General features: G+C 43.2%; 2 protein-coding genes across 3 annotated transcripts in view; one reads left to right on the top strand and one right to left on the bottom strand.

Moving 5' to 3' along the window:
- Positions 1–22,626, bottom strand: part of dock1 (dedicator of cytokinesis 1) — a 371,371-nt gene that overhangs the window by 176,567 nt on the left and 172,178 nt on the right. The gene's annotated exons all lie outside the window — the stretch shown is intronic.
- The window catches only part of LOC140369012 (inhibitory synaptic factor 2A), a 68,322-nt gene that overhangs the window by 17,765 nt on the left and 27,931 nt on the right, over positions 1–22,626 (top strand). The window contains exon 2 of the mRNA XM_072456211.1: positions 21,066–22,188. Coding sequence (XP_072312312.1) covers positions 21,071–22,188 — 1,118 coding nt within the window. The 5' untranslated portion in view covers positions 21,066–21,070. The remainder of the gene's footprint in view (positions 1–21,065; positions 22,189–22,626) is intronic.

Genomic DNA, 22,626 nt, shown 5'->3' with positions numbered 1-22,626 from the left:
AGGACTAAAGCGGGACTAAAGCGGGACTAAAGCGGGTCTAAAGCAGGACTAAAGCAGGACTAAAGCGGGTCTAAAGCAGGACTAAAGCAGGACTAAAGCAGGACTAAAGCAGGTCTAAAGCAGGACTAAAGCAGGACTAAAGCGGGACTAAAGCGGGTCTAAAGCAGGACTAAAGCAGGACTAAAGCAGGACTAAAGCAGGACTAAAGCAGGACTAAAGCAGGACTAAAGCAGGACTAAAGCAGGTCTAAAGCAGGACTAAAGCAGGACTAAAGCAGCTCTAAAGCAGGATTAAAGCAGGTCTAAAGCAGGACTAAAGCAGGACTAAAGCAGCTCTAAAGCAGGATTAAAGCAGGTCTAAAGCAGGACTAAAGCAGGACTAAAGCGGGTCTAAAGCAGGACTAAAGCAGGACTAAAGCAGGTCTAAAGCAGGACTAAAGCAGGACTAAAGCGGGTCTAAAGCAGGACTAAAGCAGGACTAAAGCAGGACTAAAGCAGGACTAAAGCAGGACTAAAGCAGGTCTAAAGCAGGACTAAAGCAGGACTAAAGCAGGTCTAAAGCAGGTCTAAAGCAGGACTAAAGCAGGACTAAAGCATGACTAAAGCAGGTCTAAAGCAGGACTAAAGCAGGTCTAAAGCAGGTCTAAAGCAGGACTAAAGCAGGTCTAAAGCAGGACTAAAGCAGGATTAAAGCAGGTCTAAAGCAGGACTAAAGCAGGACTAAAGCAGCTCTAAAGCAGGATTAAAGCAGGTCTAAAGCAGGACTAAAGCAGGACTAAAGCGGGTCTAAAGCGGGACTAAAGCGGGTCTAAAGCGGGTCTAAAGCGGGTCTAAAGCGGGTCTAAAGCAGGACTAAAGCAGGACTAAAGCAGGTCTAAAGCAGGACTAAAGCAGGTCTAAAGCAGGACTAAAGCAGGACTAAAGCAGCTCTAAAGCAGGACTAAAGCAGGTCTAAAGCAGGACTAAAGCAGGACTAAAGCAGGACTAAAGCAGCTCTAAAGCAGGACTAAAGCGGGTCTAAAGCGGGTCTAAAGCGGGACTAAAGCGGGTCTAAAGCGGGACTAAAGCAGGACTAAAGCAGGACTAAAGCAGGACTAAAGCAGCTCTAAAGCAGGACTAAAGCAGGTCTAAAGCAGGACTAAAGCAGGACTAAAGCAGGACTAAAGCAGCTCTAAAGCAGGACTAAAGCGGGTCTAAAGCGGGTCTAAAGCGGGACTAAAGCGGGTCTAAAGCGGGTCTAAAGCGGGTCTAAAGCAGGACTAAAGCAGGACTAAAGCAGGTCTAAAGCAGGACTAAAGCAGGACTAAAGCAGGACTAAAGCAGGACTAAAGCAGCTCTAAAGCAGGATTAAAGCAGGTCTAAAGCAGGTCTAAAGCAGGACTAAAGCAGGACTAAAGCAGGACTAAAGCAGGACTAAAGCAGCACTAAAGCAGGACTAAAGCAGGTCTAAAGCAGGACTAAAGCAGGACTAAAGCAGGACTGAAGCAGGTCTAAAGCAGGACTAAAGCAGGTCTAAAGCAGGACTAAAGCAGGACTAAAGCAGCTCTAAAGCAGGACTAAAGCAGGACTAAAGCAGGACTAAAGCAGCTCTAAAGCAGGACTAAAGCAGGACTAAAGCAGGACTGAAGCAGGTCTAAAGCAGGTCTAAAGCAGGACTAAAGCAGGTCTAAAGCAGGACTAAAGCAGGACTAAAGCAGCTCTAAAGCAGGATTAAAGCAGGTCTAAAGCAGGACTAAAGCAGGACTAAAGCAGGACTAAAGCAGCTCTAAAGCAGGACTAAAGCAGGACTAAAGCAGGTCTAAAGCAGGACTAAAGCAGGACTAAAGCAGGACTAAAGCAGGTCTAAAGCAGGACTAAAGCAGGACTGAAGCAGGTCTAAAGCAGGACTAAAGCAGGACTAAAGCAGGTCTAAAGCAGCTCTAAAGCAGGACTAAAGCAGGACTAAAGCAGGTCTAAAGCAGCTCTAAAGCAGGTCTAAAGCAGGACTAAAGCAGGACTAAAGCAGGACTAAAGCAGGACTAAAGCAGGTCTAAAGCAACTCTAAAGCAGCTCTAAAGCAGGACTAAAGCAGGACTAAAGCAGGACTAAAGCAGGTCTAAAGCAACTCTAAAGCAGCTCTAAAGCAGGACTAAAGCAGGACTAATGCAGGTCTAAAGCAGGACTAAAGCAGGACTAAAGCAGGACTAAAGCGGGACTAAAGCGGGTCTAAAGCGGGTCTAAAGCGGGTCTAAAGCAGGACTAAAGCAGGACTAAAGCAGGTCTAAAGCAGGACTAAAGCAGGACTAAAGCAGGACTAAAGCAGCTCTAAAGCAGGACTAAAGCAGGTCTAAAGCAGGTCTAAAGCAGGACTAAAGCAGGTCTAAATCAGGACTAAAGCAGGTCTAAAGCAGGACTAAAGCAGGATTAAAGCAGGTCTAAAGCAGGACTAAAGCAGGACTAAAGCAGCTCTAAAGCAGGATTAAAGCAGGTCTAAAGCAGGACTAAAGCAGGACTAAAGCGGGTCTAAAGCAGGACTAAAGCAGGTCTAAAGCAGGACTAAAGCAGGTCTAAAGCAGGACTAAAGCAGGTCTAAAGCAGGTCTAAAGCAGGACTAAAGCAGGACTAAAGCAGGACTAAAGCAGGACTAAAGCAGGTCTAAAGCAGGACTAAAGCAGGTCTAAAGCAGGTCTAAAGCAGGACTAAAGCAGGTCTAAAGCAGGACTAAAGCAGGATTAAAGCAGGTCTAAAGCAGGACTAAAGCAGGACTAAAGCAGCTCTAAAGCAGGATTAAAGCAGGTCTAAAGCAGGACTAAAGCAGGACTAAAGCGGGTCTAAAGCGGGACTAAAGCGGGTCTAAAGCGGGTCTAAAGCGGGTCTAAAGCGGGTCTAAAGCAGGACTAAAGCAGGACTAAAGCAGGTCTAAAGCAGGACTAAAGCAGGACTAAAGCAGCTCTAAAGCAGGATTAAAGCAGGTCTAAAGCAGGACTAAAGCAGGACTAAAGCAGGACTAAAGCAGGACTAAAGCAGGACTAAAGCAGCACTAAAGCAGGACTAAAGCAGGTCTAAAGCAGGACTAAAGCAGGACTAAAGCAGGACTGAAGCAGGTCTAAAGCAGGACTAAAGCAGGTCTAAAGCAGGACTAAAGCAGGACTAAAGCAGGACTAAAGCAGCTCTAAAGCAGGACTAAAGCGGGTCTAAAGCGGGTCTAAAGCGGGACTAAAGCGGGTCTAAAGCGGGTCTAAAGCGGGTCTAAAGCAGGACTAAAGCAGGACTAAAGCAGGTCTAAAGCAGGACTAAAGCAGGACTAAAGCAGGACTAAAGCAGGACTAAAGCAGCTCTAAAGCAGGACTAAAGCAGGACTAAAGCAGGTCTAAAGCAGGACTAAAGCAGGACTAAAGCAGCTCTAAAGCAGGATTAAAGCAGGTCTAAAGCAGGACTAAAGCAGGTCTAAAGCAGGACTAAAGCAGCTCTAAAGCAGGATTAAAGCAGGTCTAAAGCAGGACTAAAGCAGGACTAAAGCAGGTCTAAAGCAGGACTAAAGCAGGACTAAAGCAGCTCTAAAGCAGGATTAAAGCAGGTCTAAAGCAGGACTAAAGCAGGACTAAAGCAGGACTAAAGCAGGACTAAAGCAGGACTAAAGCAGCACTAAAGCAGGACTAAAGCAGGTCTAAAGCAGGACTAAAGCAGGACTAAAGCAGGACTGAAGCAGGTCTAAAGCAGGTCTAAAGCAGGACAAAAGCAGGTCTAAAGCAGGACTAAAGCAGGACTAAAGCAGGACTAAAGCAGGACTAAAGCAGCTCTAAAGCAGGACTAAAGCAGGACTAAAGCAGGACTGAAGCAGGTCTAAAGCAGGACTAAAGCAGGACTAAAGCAGGACTGAAGCAGGTCTAAAGCAGGACTAAAGCAGGACTAAAGCAGCTCTAAAGCAGGATTAAAGCAGGTCTAAAGCAGGACTAAAGCAGGACTAAAGCAGGACTAAAGCAGCTCTAAAGCAGGTCTAAAGCAGGACTAAAGCAGGACTAAAGCAGGTCTAAAGCAGGACTAAAGCAGGACTAAAGCAGGACTAAAGCAGGTCTAAAGCAGGACTAAAGCAGGACTGAAGCAGGTCTAAAGCAGGACTAAAGCAGGTCTAAAGCAGCTCTAAAGCAGGACTAAAGCAGGACTAAAGCAGGTCTAAAGCAGCTCTAAAGCAGGTCTAAAGCAGGACTAAAGCAGGTCTAAAGCAACTCTAAAGCAGCTCTAAAGCAGGACTAAAGCAGGACTAAAGCAGGTCTAAAGCAGGACTAAAGCAGGACTAAAGCAGGACTAAAGCAGGTCTAAAGCAGGACTAAAGCAGGTCTAAAGCAGGTCTAAAGCAGGACTAAAGCAGGTCTAAAGCAGGACTAAAGCAGGTCTAAAGCAGGACTAAAGCAGGTCTAAAGCAGGACTAAAGCAGGACTAAAGCAGGACTAAAGCAGGTCTAAAGCAGGACTAAAGCAGGACTAAAGCAGGTCTAAAGCAGGACTAAAGCAGGACTAAAGCGGGTCTAAAGCGGGTCTAAAGCGGGACTAAAGCGGGTCTAAAGCGGGTCTAAAGCGGGTCTAAAGCGGGTCTAAAGCAGGACTAAAGCAGGACTAAAGCAGGTCTAAAGCAGGACTAAAGCAGGACTAAAGCAGGACTAAAGCAGCTCTAAAGCAGGATTAAAGCAGGTCTAAAGCAGGACTAAAGCAGGACTAAAGCAGCTCTAAAGCAGGACTAAAGCAGGTCTAAAGCAGGACTAAAGCAGGACTAAAGCAGGTCTAAAGCAGGACTAAAGCAGGACTAAAGCAGGACTAAAGCAGGACTAAAGCAGGTCTAAAGCAGGACTAAAGCAGGACTAAAGCAGGACTAAAGCAGGACTAAAGCAGGTCTAAAGCAGGACTAAAGCAGGACTAAAGCAGGACTAAAGCAGGACTAAAGCAGGTCTAAAGCGGGACTAAAGCAGGACTAAAGCGGGACTAAAGCGGGACTAAAGCGGGACTAAAGCGGGACTAAAGCAGGACTAAAGCAGGACTAAAGCAGGTCTAAAGCAGGTCTAAAGCAGGACTAAAGCAGGACTAAAGCAGGTCTAAAGCAGGACTAAAGCAGGACTAAAGCAGGACTAAAGCAGGACTAAAGCAGGTCTAAAGCGGGACTAAAGCAGGACTAAAGCAGGACTAAAGCAGGACTAAAGCAGGACTAAAGCAGGACTAAAGCAGGACTAAAGCGGGACTAAAGCGGGACTAAAGCAGGACTAAAGCAGGACTAAAGCAGGACTAAAGCAGGACTAAAGCAGGACTAAAGCAGGACTGAAGCAGGTCTAAAGCAGGACTAAAGCAGGACTAAAGCAGGACTAAAGCAGGACTAAAGCAGGACTAAAGCAGGACTAAAGCAGGACTAATGGCCGCCACCTGCCTCTTGTACGAGCTGGAGTTCAGGTTTCTGAATGGCGTGTTCTTCACCTGCCGTGGCCTCGCTCGCGGTGGAAAGAGCTTTTCATCCACGATAACAAATTACCCTCCACTGCCAGAACGAGCGCTTTTGGAACTAACCAGATGTTACCTTTCTGCTGCTAATAGAATTATTCATTAAGACTATAATTCCTCACCACAGCCGGCGCGTTGAACGGAAAGTTGCCTGTCGAGTTAACACATGTTTAGGTGCTATATATACACGGCCATGCGACTGTTTCAACCGTTAAAACATTTCGAGGACTTTTATCACATTTGAACGATATATTTAACGTTACGACGGTTCCAGTTCCACCAGATTTCACACAGACCGTTCCAGAGCTGTAACGTTGTGTCTCGTCAGCTGATTTGCACACGTTTTGGCGCCGTTTTTAACCACCGACAGCGACAAGTCCCCCCTCGTCCCGGTTCATAGTCCCATGTTCATACTTGAATCGCCTCCTTGTTCCACCAGCAACACAGGAAGTGCTGACAGTTAAAAGTCAGATGTGGAGATGCGTCCTCGACAGATGCACGATATATATCCCACAATATCACAATACTGACCAACGACGTTACGACAAATCAAATGTATTGCAATTCTCAATTTGACTTTTATTAGCTTTGATTTGTCTTGTTTTTGTCTCAGTTAAAAGTGTTGTAGGTATAAATTGTAGCTACTTGATTGGTGTAAAACTATTTGTGGGGAAAAGTTGAAAAACTGTAGAAAATTAAAGGGATTAAAGAATCAGAAAGGGTTTATTGCCATTATCAGCATGAACAGAAATCACAAACTAGGAACTTGCTTTGGCTTTAGGTGCAACATACAACAATGAATGAAAATAGTAGCAAATATAAAAAGGGCGAGCACACCAGGGATACTCATTCTATAACTTTTATGCATCATTTGACCCTCGAAACATGAATCAAGTTTTTTAGTTTTTAGGTCATTTCCTAGTGTGATGTCGTCTTAAATTACAAACAGGAAGCAAACTTCTAAACCTAAAGATTACATTTGTTAAAGCAAAATGTTTTATCTATTAATCTTAACTGCATTTTAGTCTAATGAGTCCAACCAGTCGCAGGCAGTTGTAGAATTGTAATTATGGTGTCAAAAAGTTGGTAAAAATATTGCAATATAACGAAGATAAGATAAGCCTTTATTTGTCCACACAATAGGGACATTTCGGTGTTGCAACGCAAGTAGATGCAGGAGTAAAAGAACAGATAACTTATAAGAAGCTTTAAAAAAAAAAAAAACACTCTTAATAGAACAAAACTCTTACAGACAAAACTCAGAACTTTAAACCTGTATCACATTTTAAATCTAGGCTTAAAACTTATTTATTCAGACCGTCTTTTAACACTGACACTTGTATTTTGTTTGTTTTACTTAAATTTAGATTTAGATTTTTCATTGTGAAGCACTTTGGTAGGTTTGAGGGTAGGTAGGTAGGTTGGTTGATTGTGCATTTCATGTCCAATAACGTCCAACCCTAGTTCACAGTGAGACGTCATGTTTTTTCCCCCAAAGTCATTCAAATTCCAGCTATAACTTTGGTACTTTTGAACTTTCCTGGCGAAGCAAAACCATCTTTAAGGTGACGAACAAGTGGCACAGCAAACATCAGAAACGTGGCACCTCTAATCGCTTTAGTTTAGTCGTGACGGGTCATTTACTTCAGACCGATTGCCAAAACATCACGACATTGTTATCACACAAAAAAAGACAAGAAAAGCGTCCTTCTCGATATCGCCCGGAGAGAGATTTCCACGCGGGCGGCTTCAGGTGGCATTTTTAAACGACTATTAATCAAACGCTTCGTCAATCAGTTGATGGCGTGTCGGGGAATTCGGAGCGAAACGCCAGTCACCGTTTCTCGATGTCCCGAGGTGACGTGGCCGACCGCTGTCAACAAAGAGCCGCAGATAAACAACTCCTGAGGACAGTCGATCGCTATCGTCGCACGTCTTTCTTTGGCACGGTCGGATGAGTCGGAGAAATGAGCTAATGATTAAGGCGCCGCTGAGTGTGATGAAGATTAAACAGATCTGTAAATTACTCGCAGCGTTTTCAGAGGGAAGTGAAGCCAAAACGGCATAAATGTTGTTTTTATTATTATTCTTTAGTTCTGTTGCGACGCACACGCAGGAGAAAAGAGAGGTGTAATAAAAAAGTAACTAGTAAATAACTTTAAAAATAGACTTATCTCTTAACACGCTGAGCAGGTGGAGAAAAAAATACTTAAAAATGTACAGAATAAATAGCAAGTGACTTTATGATTGACATATTTTTTGAACATCCTTAAAAAAATAATACTTATGTTGGCAATGTATCAGGAATGTGCTGAAATGTGCTTGTATTGTCTTGGTTTAGGTTCAAGTATCGTAGAAAATATGAATTGACCATAAAACGAACCATAAAAAAAAGGACAAAAATATAACTTTATTCCCTTTCTTAAGAGATTACACAGGATAGTTCTGCAATTTTTTAATCCACTCTTCTTTTTTAGGTCATTTTTAATCACAGACTATACACATACACTCCAGAACAACAATCGCTATATCCACCTTTATTCCACAGCGTGATATTATCCATCTTGCGTCTCTTTAATTACAGGTGTAATTAGAAGACACGTTTCTAGTGCACTTCTCCATTGTGAAACGTTTGTGCTTAATTATGATTATAATTAGGAGATGGTAATTAGGACAAGAGTGCACTGTATGACACATCAAGGTATGAAAATAATATATCGTAGGAAATAAGTTTGACATTCAATCATTACTAGAAATGCTTTTGAATTGTTAAAGGGCTAAGTAACTTTGTCAGAGATTTTGCCCATTTTTTTTTCTTCTTCCTTTAGCAAAATATGACGATACAATCACAAACAATTAAGATTGACCTTTTTTTTTTTTTTTAAAGTCAGGGTTTCTCAGGAGAGTTGTCTTGGGCTGGTTTTCCGCCCACAGACAGCAGGGGGCGACGACGGGCACTTCAAACACCCCGGAAATACAGACGTAAACATCACAAGGACTTGCAAAGACGTTTACAAAGGTGAAAATGTTACTTAGCTCGACTTTAAGACTACAACTCACTCAATATCTGCTTTATCTGTAATGCCAACCAAATGTATGGACAAAATACATCAATCATAGCAAGGATATATATAAAACATTCATAATTGTTCATTTGGAGATGTGCAAAGTTATTTTATCTTTACATAAAACTATTGAAAATGACAAAAAGGAGCGTATTGAAAATAATTTAAACAGAAATGTCTAGTGTAATCTCTCTAAAATGGTGAGGTTTCTGCCCGTTTTAAATTACCGTATTTTCTGGACTATAAGTCGCACCAGCCAAAAAAATGCATAACAAAGAAGAAAAATGCATATATAAGTCGCACTGGAGTATAAGTATATAAGTATAAATATAAGTATAAGTCGCACCCCGGCCAAAACTATGAAAAAGGTGTGACTTATAGTCCAGAAAATACGGTATATTTATGGCCCAGCGATACTTGAACCTCAACTTGTCCACGTGTTTTGAGGCTCAAAACTACTTTAATCTCACACAGACAAAACTTTCATTACATCTAAAAGAGAAGAAAGACGGAGAGTCACGAGGGAACAGCTGTGTTTTCTTATCAATGCCCTCGATGTGTTCATCCGACCGAGACTTGGACAGAAATAACTTTGTCATTGGACTCGCAAAGCAAAAGGAAAAGAACTCATCTACAGTGTTCATCCTCAACTCACTATTTCCCAATCTTTTCACCTGCAGACTTTGAATTACTGCACTTCTTTCATAGTTTCTCTACATAAGACAAGACGATGTCCCAATGGAAAACACAAAGTCTGAACCAGAATAGACAACTATCGCTGGCGTCGGGTTTACGAAGTTTCTTTATGGTCAAGGAAACACTTCTACACATTCTTTGCAGTTCGCACAACTTCACCGTTCACCAAAACGCACGAGGAATATAAGGTTTTTGTCGAACACGTGCAAAATAAACACATTGTAATCAAGGTCGGACAGAACGGTTGCATTGTTAAACTACTAAATTACTGTAGAATATATGATGGGCTGCTTTGTTTTTAAGTTGTTTTTTTTAGATTTTGTACATGTGGTAGAGAAACGCGATATTGACGCACAAAAAAAATCGGAATATACATTTTAATTTGCGATTTATTATCATGGCAATTCAAGGGAAATGTGCCGAAACGAGTGACGAATTGAGCCACTGACGACGCAATAACATCTCTACCAGAAAAGTTGCATCGTGCACCTTTTTTAGTGGAAATTTTAGCATTTTTTGAACATTTAATTGTTCATCTTTCTCATCATCTTTACTAAATACCCGCAGTTGTTTACAATTTTGCTGGCGCACAAGGTCGAGTGTACACGGTTGAGTTCATCTTTTGACGGCAGCGCTTTGTCGCGGCATTGGTAGCGACTTGCGAAGCTTTTAAACATTTGTGTGTGTAAATTTGAACGCCGACAGCAGCATATCTCCATCCTAACCTTGGCCACGGCTCCAAAGTCACGTCTAATTCCTTGAAAAGCTGTGTAGCAACAGTTCAGCGTCTCGTGAGGACTCGGCAACAATTACTACGGACACAATCCTCCCAAATCCCGAGCTTTCCAGTGCTCTCCCATCTCAGGACGCTAAGCTACCATAAACCCACAGAGGATTTACCGGCTGACACGTTCAACCACAGTTATCTTTATACTCTAGAGTCAATCATTCACTCGTCTGTAGTATCAAAGTCAGTATCTGTAGTATCAGTAGTTGTATCAGTAGTAGTATCAGTAGCATCTGTAGTATCTGTAGTATCAGTAGTAGTATCAGTAGAAGTATTAGTAGAAGTATCAGTAGTAGCATCAGTAGTAGCATCAGTAGTAGCATCAGTAGCATCAGTAGCATCAGTAGCATCAGTAGTAGCATCAGTAGTAGCATCAGTAGTAGCATCAGTAGCAGCATCAGTAGCAGCATCAGTAGTAGCATCAGTAGTAGCATCAGTAGCATCAGTAGCATCAGTAGCATCAGTAGTAGCATCAGTAGTAGCATCAGTAGCATCAGTAGTAGCATCAGTAGCATCAGTAGCATCAGTAACATCAGTAGCATCAGTAGTAGCATCAGTAGCATCAGTAGCATCAGTAGCATCAGTAGTAGCATCAGTAGCATCAGTAGCATCAGTAGTAGCATCAGTAGCATCAGTAGCATCAGTAGTAGCATCAGTAGTAGCATCAGTAGTAGCATCAGTAGCAGCATCAGTAGCAGCATCAGTAGTAGCATCAGTAGCATCAGTAGCATCAGTAGCATCAGTAGCATCAGTAGTGGCATCAGTAGTAGCATCAGTAGCATCAGTAGCATCAGTAACATCAGTAGCATCAGTAGTAGCATCAGTAGCATCAGTAGCATCAGTAGTAGCAGTAGTAGCATCAGTAGCATCAGTAGCATCAGTAGTAGCATCAGTAGCATCAGTAGCATCAGTAGCATCAGTAGCATCAGTAGTAGCATCAGTAGCATCAGTAGCATCAGTAGCATCAGTAGTAGCATCAGTAGTAGCATCAGTAGTAGCATCAGTAGCATCAGTAGCATCAGTAGCATCAGTAGTAGCATCAGTAGCATTAGTAATGGAAAAAAAAAAAAAAAAAACACTTGAGTCCATTGGCCAGTATAAGACCACGTGGTAATATTTCAAATGGATCTGGTTTTGTGTACACGAGCACGTTTTTAATCATCGTTTTGGAGCTGAAAGCAGGAGTTGGAGGTTCCACACCAAACACTTTGTCAAGTTTGGCAGGCGTATGAAACGGTAGCGGAACCAGCGCTGCGTTCACACTCGACGCGGTGCAGGGTTCAGCGTGCATTTCGAGCGTTTTTCACAACAGGAGGTTCGCCGTGGGTTCGTGTCTGAGGAGGATCGACTCGCATTTGGAATAAACTCGTGTGAGGCTGAAGTTTTGGTGTGAATTCACTGTTTGGATGGAGAGTTTGAGGTTTTAAATGTTCCTGCCTTTTGTAAACTACGCTGGGCTTTGCCATTTCCTATGATGTGTTTGTGAGTTTCAAAAGTGTAATAATGTATGAGGCAAAAGATTGTTCTGTTTTGATCTCGTTAGGATATAAGATGTAAGAATATATTGCATTATCAACTATAAATCCAGCTATTTTTCTGACTTTAAGCCGCTTCTTTTTTCCAAGCTTTGAACCCTTTAACAACAATACGTCTAATTTATAGATGTTTGTAATACATAATACAGTGTAATACATGTGTAAATATATCAGGGGCACCAGCGGCTTATTGTCGGCTGGTGCCCCTACAGTATATGGACAATTTATTTTTTCTTTGTACATTTTGTTGCTGCTTTTATTCTGGAGCGATGTACAGCCCAGTGATGACGGTACTGTGCACCTTTAATGACGGTACTGCACCTTTAAGAGTCCAGGCAACATAAAGAAAAGCTCATCCCACAAATGACCCGAACGCCGCAATCTGAAGTCGAGTACGAGTCGGGGCGTCTCCATGGCGATAACGCGGCCTTCGTAAAGAGTCAGATCAAAGACTTTCTCCAACAGCGCTGAGCCCGGAGTAATTACGCACGGATGATGAACAGTGGACGGACAAGTGCGACTCGCAAAACAAATCCAGATTAAGGCGGATTACGGAGTATTGTTTGGCGATTTGCGGCTGGTGTTGTGATTGGACCAGACTGTGTGGGGTCGCGGGGGGTCAGAACGATCACGGACACAAGGGTCTCAGTTCAGCCTTGGAAAGTGTAAGAGTTTGAGTATCTGGAAAAGCACAATAAAAGACTAAAGATTATTCATAGTCAGCAGCATAAGAAACGACAAAAGTCTGAGCATATTAATTATACTAATGCATTTATTTTTGTTATAAAATGGTATTATAATAAGTTTCTTATAATACTAGGGCGGTGCAATGTTGGAAAATATAGCAATAAGGCTGTTAATTACAGCAATATTTACATTGTTTTAATATTTTAATATACTTTGACACAATCATTTCAGTTATTGAGCTTAACTGTGCGTCCTTTACTTTATTAGACAGATTCGGTCAAAATAAACACTTAACATTGAAAAAAACAAGAAAAAAACCAAAAAATTGCCTTTTTTTAATGTAAAAACAGAAACATTTTAATTACATTTCATTGGCTTCGTTGCAATATATTTAGTTTGACGTAATCTCAATACTTGTGTAATATAATGTGCAACGGTAAATTTACTTTTTTTCACATCCATTTAAAAAGAACTGAAAACTAAATGAAAAAAATATAGTCTTGATTAGAGGTTCCCAAACTTTATAGAATATTTGTTAACATAAAAGGACTACCGTATTTTCCGGACTATAAGTCGCACCTTTAAAAAAAAAAAAAAAAAAAATTTCATAGTTTTGACCGGGGTGCGACTTACACTTATATTTATACTTATATACTTATACTCCGGAGCGACTTATATGTGATATTATTTGTTATTTTCACACTTGCAACTGCATTTCATACTCCAGTGCGACTTATATATGTTTTTTTCTTCTCTATTATGCATTTTTTGGCTGGTGCGACTTATACTCCAGAAAATACGGCATATTATGTGGCTTTACTTCTTTTATTTCCTTATTCATTTTGTCTTCTTGGATCGAGGCAACAAAACATTTACCAAAACACGGCATAAATAATATCTTGAAATCGTTGTGTAGCACGTTATCTGGAAGTCGCATTTGTCGCGAAGAAATAAAACCTAAAGCCTCCGGCGCACGATCCACACGTATGAGCGTCATATTTCATGCATTAAATCAATCCGCTCGGCCTGCGATGCACAGACTTTATTAATGGCGCGTCTGGTGGAGCGGCGGGCGATAAAGTCAAAGGCGTCAGGCTCTACGTGGCGTAAACAGCCCAGAGTGTCATCCCGGGACATTTCAAAACGCTGCCTTCTGGCGACTTGAATGTTGATCAGGGGAGTGACATTCAAAAAGCCGCTGAGTCGTGCGTCTGAGCGTCCTATGGAACGAGAGAGCGGCGATCGGGCGGAGACGCCGAAAGGAAAAGGGAAGAATTAAAGTTGACTTGAATTAATGTGCGATAAAAGAGTCGGGAAATGGGAGTTTTGCTGCGATAACTAAAGGGTTTAAAGCTGCACTGCGTAACTTTTCCAGTGGAGATTGTGGAACTGTTTTACAGATGATGTTTATGGGTTTGTTTTTTTGTGCAACACCACAAGTACTTAATGCCGTTCTGTGGAACATTACAGGCAAAACAGCATCTTCACGCGTTCTTCACAAATGTGTCCTTGTTAGACCTGGTTTAGAGCTGGTTTAGACCTGGTTTAGAGCTGGTTTAGACCTGGTTTAGAGCTGGTTTAGACATGGTTTAGACCTGGTTTAGACCTGGTTTAGAGCTGGTTTAGACATGGTTTAGACCTGGTTTAGACATGGTTTAGACCTAGTTTAGACCTGGTTTAGACCTGGTTTAGTCCTGGTTTAGACCTGACTTTCAATAATCTGACAGCTCCAGAAATCAAACACATCTTCAGCTTGTACAAAGCCACGGACACGTTTGACGCCGGTGCATTTTTGGTACAACTGCGTTCGGAGCGTCTCATTCTGTAAAAAACATGATCTTCTGAAACTACATCATATTTCAACATCATAAACTATACGAACGCTTCAATTACTCGACCATTAAATCCCCGAACCCTTTCTTTGTGAGCGATGAGAGCGATGGAGGCCGCCCTGCGTGACCCAAAACCACAAACACACTTTAACATTTACATTTTAATCTAATTTGATGACGTGAGGCTGGTATTTAGGGTTTGGTTGAGCGAGTAGCGCCGTGTTCTGGGTCAGTCCTGTGACTAACTCCTCGCCTGCGTTACATAAACCCAGCGCTCGTTTTAACCTCGACCCGTGCTGGTTTTTTATTCACGAGTTTGTTTTTATTATTTTGTGTCGGGGCCCCGGGGATGAGGCGAGTGCCGGAAACCGTAACGTTAACGCCGGCATGAACCCGACGGATAAGGACTGGGATTCGAAGAGCCGGCGACACATCGTTTGGCCTCGAGAGAAAACGTGTCAAAACGCATCCAATTTCACCGGTTTAAATACCAGCAGAGTCCGGGGCGCGAGGACAGAAGGGAGAACAGGCCGGAAGGTGTAAATAAGAGTGAAATAAGAGTGAAATAAGAGTGAAAAAACAGTGAAATGAGTGAAAAAACAGTGAAATGAGTGAAAAAACAGTGAAATAAGAGTGAAAAAACAGTGAAATAAGAGTGAAAAAACAGTGAAATAAGAGTGAAAAACAGTGAAATAAGAGTGAAATAAGAGTGAAAAACAGTGAAATAAGAGTGAAAAAACAGTGAGATAAGAGTGAAATAAGAGTGAAAAAATAGTGAAATAAGAGTGAAAAAAAGAGTGAAATAGGAGTGAAAAAACATTAAAAAAACAGTGAAATAAGAGTGAAAAAACAGTGAAAAAACAGTGAAATAAGAGTGAAAAAACAGTGAGATAAGAGTGAAATAAGAGTGAAATAAGAGTGAAAAAACAGTGAAATAAGAGTGAAAAAACAGTGAAATAAGAGTGAAAAACAGTGAAATAAGAGTGAAAAACAGTGAAATAAGAGTGAAAAACAGTGAAATAAGAGTGAAAAAACTGTGAAATAAGAGTGAAAAAACAGTGAGATAAGAGTGAAAAAAAGAGTGAAATAGGAGTGAAAAAACATTAAAAAAACAGTGAAATAAGAGTGAAAAAACAGTGAAATAAGAGTGAAAAAACAGTGAAAAAACAGTGAAATAAGAGTGAAAAAACAGTGAGATAAGAGTGAAATAAGAGTGAAAAAACAGTGAGATAAGAGTGAAATAAGAGTGAAATAAGAGTGAAAAAAAAGTGAAATAAGAGTGAAAAAAGAGTGAAATAGGAGTGAAAAAACAGTGAAATAAGAGTGAAAAAACAGTGAAAAAACAGTGAAATAAGAGTGAAAAAACAGTGAAATAAGAGTGAAATAACATTGAAATAACAGTGAAAAAACTGAAATAAGAGTGAAAAAACAGTGAAAAAACTGAAATAAGAGTGAAATAAGAGTGAAATAGCAGTGAAATAACAGTGAAATAACAGTGAAATAAGAGTGAAATAAGAGTGAAATAACAGTGAAATAAGAGTGAAAAAACAGTGAAAAAACAGTGAAATAAGAGTGAAATAACGGTGAAATAAGAGTGAAAAAACAGTGAAATAAGAGTGAAATAACGGTGAAAAACGAGTGAAAACGCGTCCGAGACTCCAAGACCTCGGTTGAGACGTTGGTCTGATCGCTCAATGGAAAGGAAAAGACTTTAAATATAATGACTTCTGCAGATTAATTCAGAATTCACGATTAGATCTGCTCCAGCACAATCCGGTTAAAGATAAAAAATCCACGGTTTACTTCATTTTTGGCGGTTTTAGTTGGTACAATTCGCCCAATCGAGTCAATGTTTGTGTTAAAATCACAAGCACAAACGTCTGACAAAAGCATATTCAAAAAGTCAAATTAATGATTTTTCAGAAAAAAACAAACAGATGGAAAAAATGTGCTGAAATCAGATACATGTAGGTAAATTTGAACATTTTTGAGTCTTTTTTTTATTTTTTTATTCAAGTTAAGAAAAAAATAAAAATAAATCCAAGAAGTGAACAATCGGACTGGAAAAATTCAACCAAATACATATTTTAATCTAGGCCAGTTGCATCAGTTCAAACTCACCAGCTCAAACTTTATATATTTTTTGTTTTTTTCATTCCTAAATGTAGCGCCACATCCAGTTACAGTTAATGCCACATCCAGTTACAGTTAATGCCACAGCCAGTTACAGTTAATGCCACAGCCAGTTACAGTTAATGCCACAGCCAGTTACAGTTAATGCCACAGCCAGTTACAGTTAATGCCACAGCCAGTTACAGTTAATGCCACAGCCAGTTACAGTTAATGCCACAGCCAGTTACAGTTAATGCCACAGCCAGTTACAGTTAATGCCACAGCCAGTTACAGTTAATGCCACAGCCAGTTACAGTTAATGCCACAGCCAGTTACAGTTAATGCCACAGCCAGTTACAGTTAATGCCACAGCCAGTTACAGTTAATGCCACAGCCAGTTACAGTTAATGCCACAGCCAGTTACAGTTAATGCCACAGCCAGTTACAGTTAATGCCACAGCCAGTTACAGTTAATGCCACAGCCAGTTACAGTTGCAGCGGTGTAAAGCTCAGGCACAGTGGGGGTCGTAATGGGAAAATCAATGTAGTGAGCTTCATTACATCGAGCTGAAGGTCAAAAGGACATCGATTATGGACTGAAGATACGTTATTGAGTATTATTTTAGTTAGTTTTCTTAATAAAAAACATACGCTTATATACCTAATTCGTAAAAACAAAGAAAAGTCTCCTTTTTAAAAAACAATCCATATTCAGACATTTGAACTGCGAAAAAATAATACTAATGTTCATTTTTTGGTGCGTTTTCTTCTGTATTCCAGTTTCCCAGCAACTCAGAATAACCGATTAGGGAAAATATGCATTTATGCATTTAACATTGAAAATGTATCATTTGAATTTGTCATACGCCGACGACCTCGACTCTTCGTGTTTGAATTACACTTTGAGTCCGTGAAAGCAAAGCAAGGCCAGCCGAAGTCCTTGAGAGACTTTGTAAGACAATTTCCGTTTCCTCGTGATTAAAATGGTTAAATCAATGTCAAAATGAACTAAAATAGTACCATGTTGTGTACTTTCAATAGCAAAGGCTGATGGTACTTCAGGCTGGTTCTGGTACAAATGTGACCTGGGTTAGTCCTGGTTTAGAGCTGGTTTAGTCCTGGTTTAGTCCTGGTTTAGACCTGGTTTAGTCCTGGTTTAGACCTGGTTTAGTCCTGGTTTAGAGCTGGTTTAGAGCTGGTTTAGTCCTGGTTTAGAGCTGGTTTAGTCCTGGTTTAGTCCTGGTTTAGACCTGGTTTAGTCCTGGTTTAGTCCTGGTTTAGTCCTGGTTTAGTCCTGGTTTAGACCTGGTTTAGTCCTGGTTTAGTCCTGGTTTAGACCTGGTTTAGTCCTGGTTTAGTCCTGGTTTAGAGCTGGTTTAGTCCTGGTTTGGACCTGGTTTAGAGCTGGTTTGGACCTGGTTTAGACCTGGTTTGGACCTGGTTTAGAGCTGGTTTAGTCCTGGTTTAGAGCTGGTTTGGACCTGGTTTAGAGCTGGTTTAGTCCTGGTTTAGTCCTGGTTTAGAGCTGGTTTAGTCCTGGTTTAGAGCTGGTTTAGTCCTGGTTTAGAGCTGGTTTAGTCCTGGTTTAGAGCTGGTTTAGTCCTGGTTTAGAGCTGGTTTAGTCCTGGTTTAGAGCTGGTTTAGTCCTGGTTTAGAGCTGGTTTAGTCCTGGTTTAGACCTGGTTTAGAGCTGGTTTAGAGCTGGTTTAGAGCTGGTTCAGAGCTGGTTTAGACCTGGTTTAGAGCTGGTTCAGACCTGGTTTAGAGCTGGTTCAGACCTGGTTTAGAGCTGGTTTAGAGCTGGTTTAGACCTGGTTTAGAGCTGGTTTAGAGCTGGTTTAGAGCTGGTTTAGAGCTGGTTTAGAGCTGGTTCAGAGCTGGTTCAGACCTGGTTTAGAGCTGGTTTAGAGCTGGTTTAGACCTGGTTTAGAGCTGGTTTAGAGCTGGTTCAGACCTGGTTCAGACCTGGTTTAGAGCTGGTTCAGACCTGGTTCAGACCTGGATTAGAGCTGGTTTAGACCTGGTTTAGAGCTGGTTTAGAGCTGGTTTAGAGCTGGTTTAGAGCTGGTTTAGAGCTGGTTCAGACCTGGTTCAGACCTGGTTTAGAGCTGGTTTAGAGCTGGTTTAGAGCTGGTTTAGAGCTGGTTCAGACCTGGTTCAGACCTGGTTTAGAGCTGGTTTAGAGCTGGTTTAGAGCTGGTTTAGAGCTGGTTTAGAGCTGGTTTAGAGCTGGTTTAGAGCTGGTTCAGACCTGGTTCAGACCTGGTTCAGACCTGGTTTAGAGCTGGTTTAGAGCTGGTTTAGAGCTGGTTCAGACCTGGTTCAGACCTGGTTTAGAGCTGGTTTAGAGCTGGTTCAGACCTGGTTCAGACCTGGTTTAGAGCTGGTTTAGAGCTGGTTCAGACCTGGTTCAGACCTGGATTTCCTGAGGCTCAGTCCTGTTATGGACCTGGTTTGAGTCCAAAAGTAAAAACCGGGTTCAAACTGGCAATTTAATCCTGGACTAAATCTAATTGGATTTAGTCGATGACTCGATATTTGCAGATTTAAAAGACAAACTTTTTCAGCCAATACTTTGTGTAAGAAGTTTGACAAAGCACATTTATAATGGAGACGCGGTTATGAGCCAGATATGAGGCAGGTGGAAATAATATCTTCTGACTCAGAGCTCATAAAACGTACTTTAATTTAATAAAGCGCGGCAAGAAGTGCTGATAATATGCTGCAGTTGATTGGTGAGACAAAATGTCCACTTTGTAGCTGGCAGGTGAGTACACCGACAGGTCCACAGACAGGTCCCTGTTGACAGAGGCAATCATGGCCCATGAGCGCGGGCGGATAATTGACTTATCTGATTCAGCACCTGTATGAGGACAGAGCTCATTTTGGAATCAGCTGCAGGAGGAGTGAGCCCTCTGTCAGGCCCTCGCAGCTAAACCCAGGGTAAACTGGGGCTAAACTGGGGCTAAACTGGGGCTAAACTGAGGCTAAACCCAGGCTAAACCGAGGCTAAACTGGGGCTAAACTGAGGCTAAACTGGGGCTAAACTGAGGCCAAACTGGGGCTAGACTGAGGCTAAACCCAGGCTAAACTGAGGCTAAACTGGGGCTAAACTGAGGCTAAACTGGGGCTAAACTGGGGCTAAACTGGGGCTAAACTGAGGCTAAACTGGGGCTAAACTGAGGCTAAACTGGGGCTAAACTGAGGCTAAACTGGGGCTAAACTGAGGCTAAACTGGGGCTAAACTGAGGCTAAACTGGGGCTAGACTGAGGCTAAACCCAGGCTAAACTGAGGCTAAACTGGGGCTAAACTGAGGCTAAACTGGGGCTAAACTGGGACTAAACTGAGGCTAAACCCAGGCTAAACTGAGGCTAAACTGGGGCTAAACTGAGGCTAAACTGGGGCTAAACTGAGGCTAAACCCAGGCTAAACTGAGGCTAAACTGGGGCTAAACTGAGGCTAAACTGAGGCTAAACTGGGGCTAGACTGAGGCTAAACCCAGGCTAAACTGAGGCTAAACTGGGGCTAAACTGAGGCTAAACTGGGGCTAAACTGAGGCTAAACCGAGGCTAAACTGAGGCTAAACCCAGGCTAAACTGAGGCTAAACTGGGGCTAAACTGAGGCTAAACCCAGGCTAAACTGAGGCTAAACTGGGGCTAAACTGAGGCTAAACTGAGGCTAAACCCAGGCTAAACTGAGGCTAAACCCATGCTAAACTGAGGCTAAACTGAGGCTAAACCCAGGCTAAACTGGGGCTAAACTGAGGCTAAACTGGGGCTAAACTGGGGCTAAACTGGGGCTAAACTGAGGCTAAACTGAGGCTAAACTGAGGCTAAACCCAGGCTAAACTGAGGCTAAAGTGGGGCTAAACTGGGGCTAAACTGAGGCTAAACCCAGGCTTAACTGAGGCTAAACTGAGGCTAAACCCAGGCTAAACTGAGGCTAAAGTGGGGCTAAACTGGGGCTAAACTGAGGCTAAACCCAGGCTTAACTGAGGCTAAACTGAGGCTAAACCCAGGCTTAACTGAGGCTAAACCCAGGCTAAACCCAGGCTAAACTGAGCCTAAACTGAGGCGTCGTGACACTTGCATCAAATGTGTTCTGGAGTTTATAATCTGAGTTCAGGGTTTGGAGTTTCGGGGCATCAAGGCTCTGATGGTGAATCAGAAATGAGTTCGGTCTGCCAGGAGTGAATGTGTCTTTATATATTTTAAATGTCACAATGCTGTAATAGAACGCTGCGTCATTCTGAAGGGCTGTACAGGGGTCAGTTTGAGGCTGAACCTTTATTAAAACAGAAGCTGTGGGTTTAATCCCTCTTCTTTGTATAAAAGGATAAAGATCTGAGTTCACAGACTCTTGGATGAGTCGAAATGCTTTCCTTGTCCAGACGACTACTCTTGTGGAATATGTCATCTTTTTCCTGTGTGCAGATGACATAAGAATGCTGTTTCTTGATTATACTGTCCGGCGCCTCTTAATCAGCCAGGTTAAGGCCAATTAATGCGTCAGGACCTGATTCTGTGTGGGAAACATCTCCGATTGACCTCTGAAGAGAGCTGGACCCGTCACAGGCGTGAGGGTCTGGTCCATCTCTTTTGGAGCTGATTTGATTGAGATTATAAAAGGGTTATTACTCTGTGATTGGGACACATGTTCCTATGTTTGGGACAGTGGTTATTTACTGTGCACGAGAAAGACAAACTGTTCTGCTTCATCCCTTCTTTGGTCATTGTTTGCAGATATTCCACAACACTAAACTGAATCTGTTCTAAAATCACACAGAAGTCGTCGCTTTATTCTCTCAAATGTTCTCCAAATTGGACCTTAATTGATAATAAACCCTCATCATTGCTTAACGTGGCTTCTTCTTCCTTCTGCTTCTCAGGAAACATGGTGAGCAAGGAGGGAGGCAAATGCATGCTCACCAACTCAGAGTCGGACTCGGAGGCCCCGGGGCCCTCCACGTCCCTGGCTCTGGAGAAGTACTCCCTGGAAGCCAGTCGACAGGTGCGGAAGAGGAACAAGGCGCTGCAGGTTCGTTTCAAGGATATTTGCGAAGCGCAGAACGAGCAGCGGGAGGCGGAGCTGCAGGCGGCCAGGAAAGCGGGCAAACCCATCTCTTACAAAGTGGCCTACCGCAAGTACATGACCGTGCCGGCGCGGAGGTCCATCCCCAACGTGACCCGGAGCACCGGGGTCCAGACGTCCCCGGACCTGAAGAAACGCTACCAGACTTTTCCGTTCGAGAGGAAGAAAGGCAACACCTTCAAACACGTGGCGGCGGTGGAGACGTACAGAGGCCAGAATAACGGCGTGACGGTGGACGGGAAGCACTCGCAGACCGATCTGGACGAGGAGGAGGAGGAGGGCGGGGGTGCGTGTGGGGGCGGCGGGGTTCTCAGGACCCGGGCGCTGCTTCATAACGAGTGCGTGGCGACGGTGGAGCAGCACACGGCGCCGGACGGGCTGTGCTCGGAGCTGCTGCTCAGCTGCTCCGCGGACGCCGACCGTCTCCCGGACGCTCAGGGCTACCAGCTCTGCAGCGTCCCCGCAGCCAGGACTGGATTACAACACGCCGACACGAGGCAGCTCCTGCACCTGGAGGAGGGCTCGTCCCACACCCTGCCGGACAGGGCCTCCAGAGTGACGGGCCCCATCGCCTGGAACTCCCTGACGCAGGTGGAGTGTCTGGAGAGTCCGTCCGCGAGGAACAAGCGGAAGAAAGCCTTACAGCTCAACGGGCTGCAGTCGGAGACGCTGCCCCGGGCGCGAGGCTGCACGATACGGGCGCAGTGCCACTCGGGGCGGCTCTCGGCTCCGCCCCTGTCCTCCCCCCCGCCCGACGCCGCGCAGAACGCCTGTAAGCAAATAGTGCCTCTGAAGCAGGACGGGGATGTAAAAGCACAGCTCCAGGCCATGGAGACCCTCATCAGCTCCAGCCAAGAGACCATCAAGGTGCTGCTGGGCGTGATCCAGGAGCTGGAGAAGGGGGAGGCCCACCGCGAGGGGTAAGAGCGCTCACTGTTCAATACAAGATGAATGTGTGCCGTCCAAAAAGTGTCTCATGACTCAGCATGTGTTCTGCTTAAGCGTCATTTCCATATGTCATCTGTGAGCGAGAGAAGAGAAGCAGCTCGCAGATAGTTCCCCGTGACATGACCTCCAATGCCACAGCGCTGCCTTTGTGATGAGTCTCTGCAGATATCACGCTGCAGAACTAATGCACAGACCAATCATCTCACTCCGTTGGGCCCCAGAGGTTTGATGACCCGAGGCTGCAAGACGGATGAGGCCGTCTGCGCGCAGGCTTGAATCACAAAAGTGAGGAGAGGAAAAGGACTTTTTAGGAAAACCCAAAGACAAAACTATCATACGGCTCATTAAAGTTTAAATGTGCAACACCCGTTATTCTGGAGTAGAAGCTGCACTAGCCAAAGTATGCATAA

Source organism: Eucyclogobius newberryi, unplaced genomic scaffold (assembly GCF_026437365.1).
Source record: "Eucyclogobius newberryi isolate DKJ021-1_F unplaced genomic scaffold, fEucNew1.0.hap1 SCAF_20, whole genome shotgun sequence".
Taxonomy (NCBI): domain Eukaryota; kingdom Metazoa; phylum Chordata; class Actinopteri; order Gobiiformes; family Gobiidae; genus Eucyclogobius; species Eucyclogobius newberryi.
This window is presented reverse-complemented; position numbering and strand designations above follow the sequence as displayed.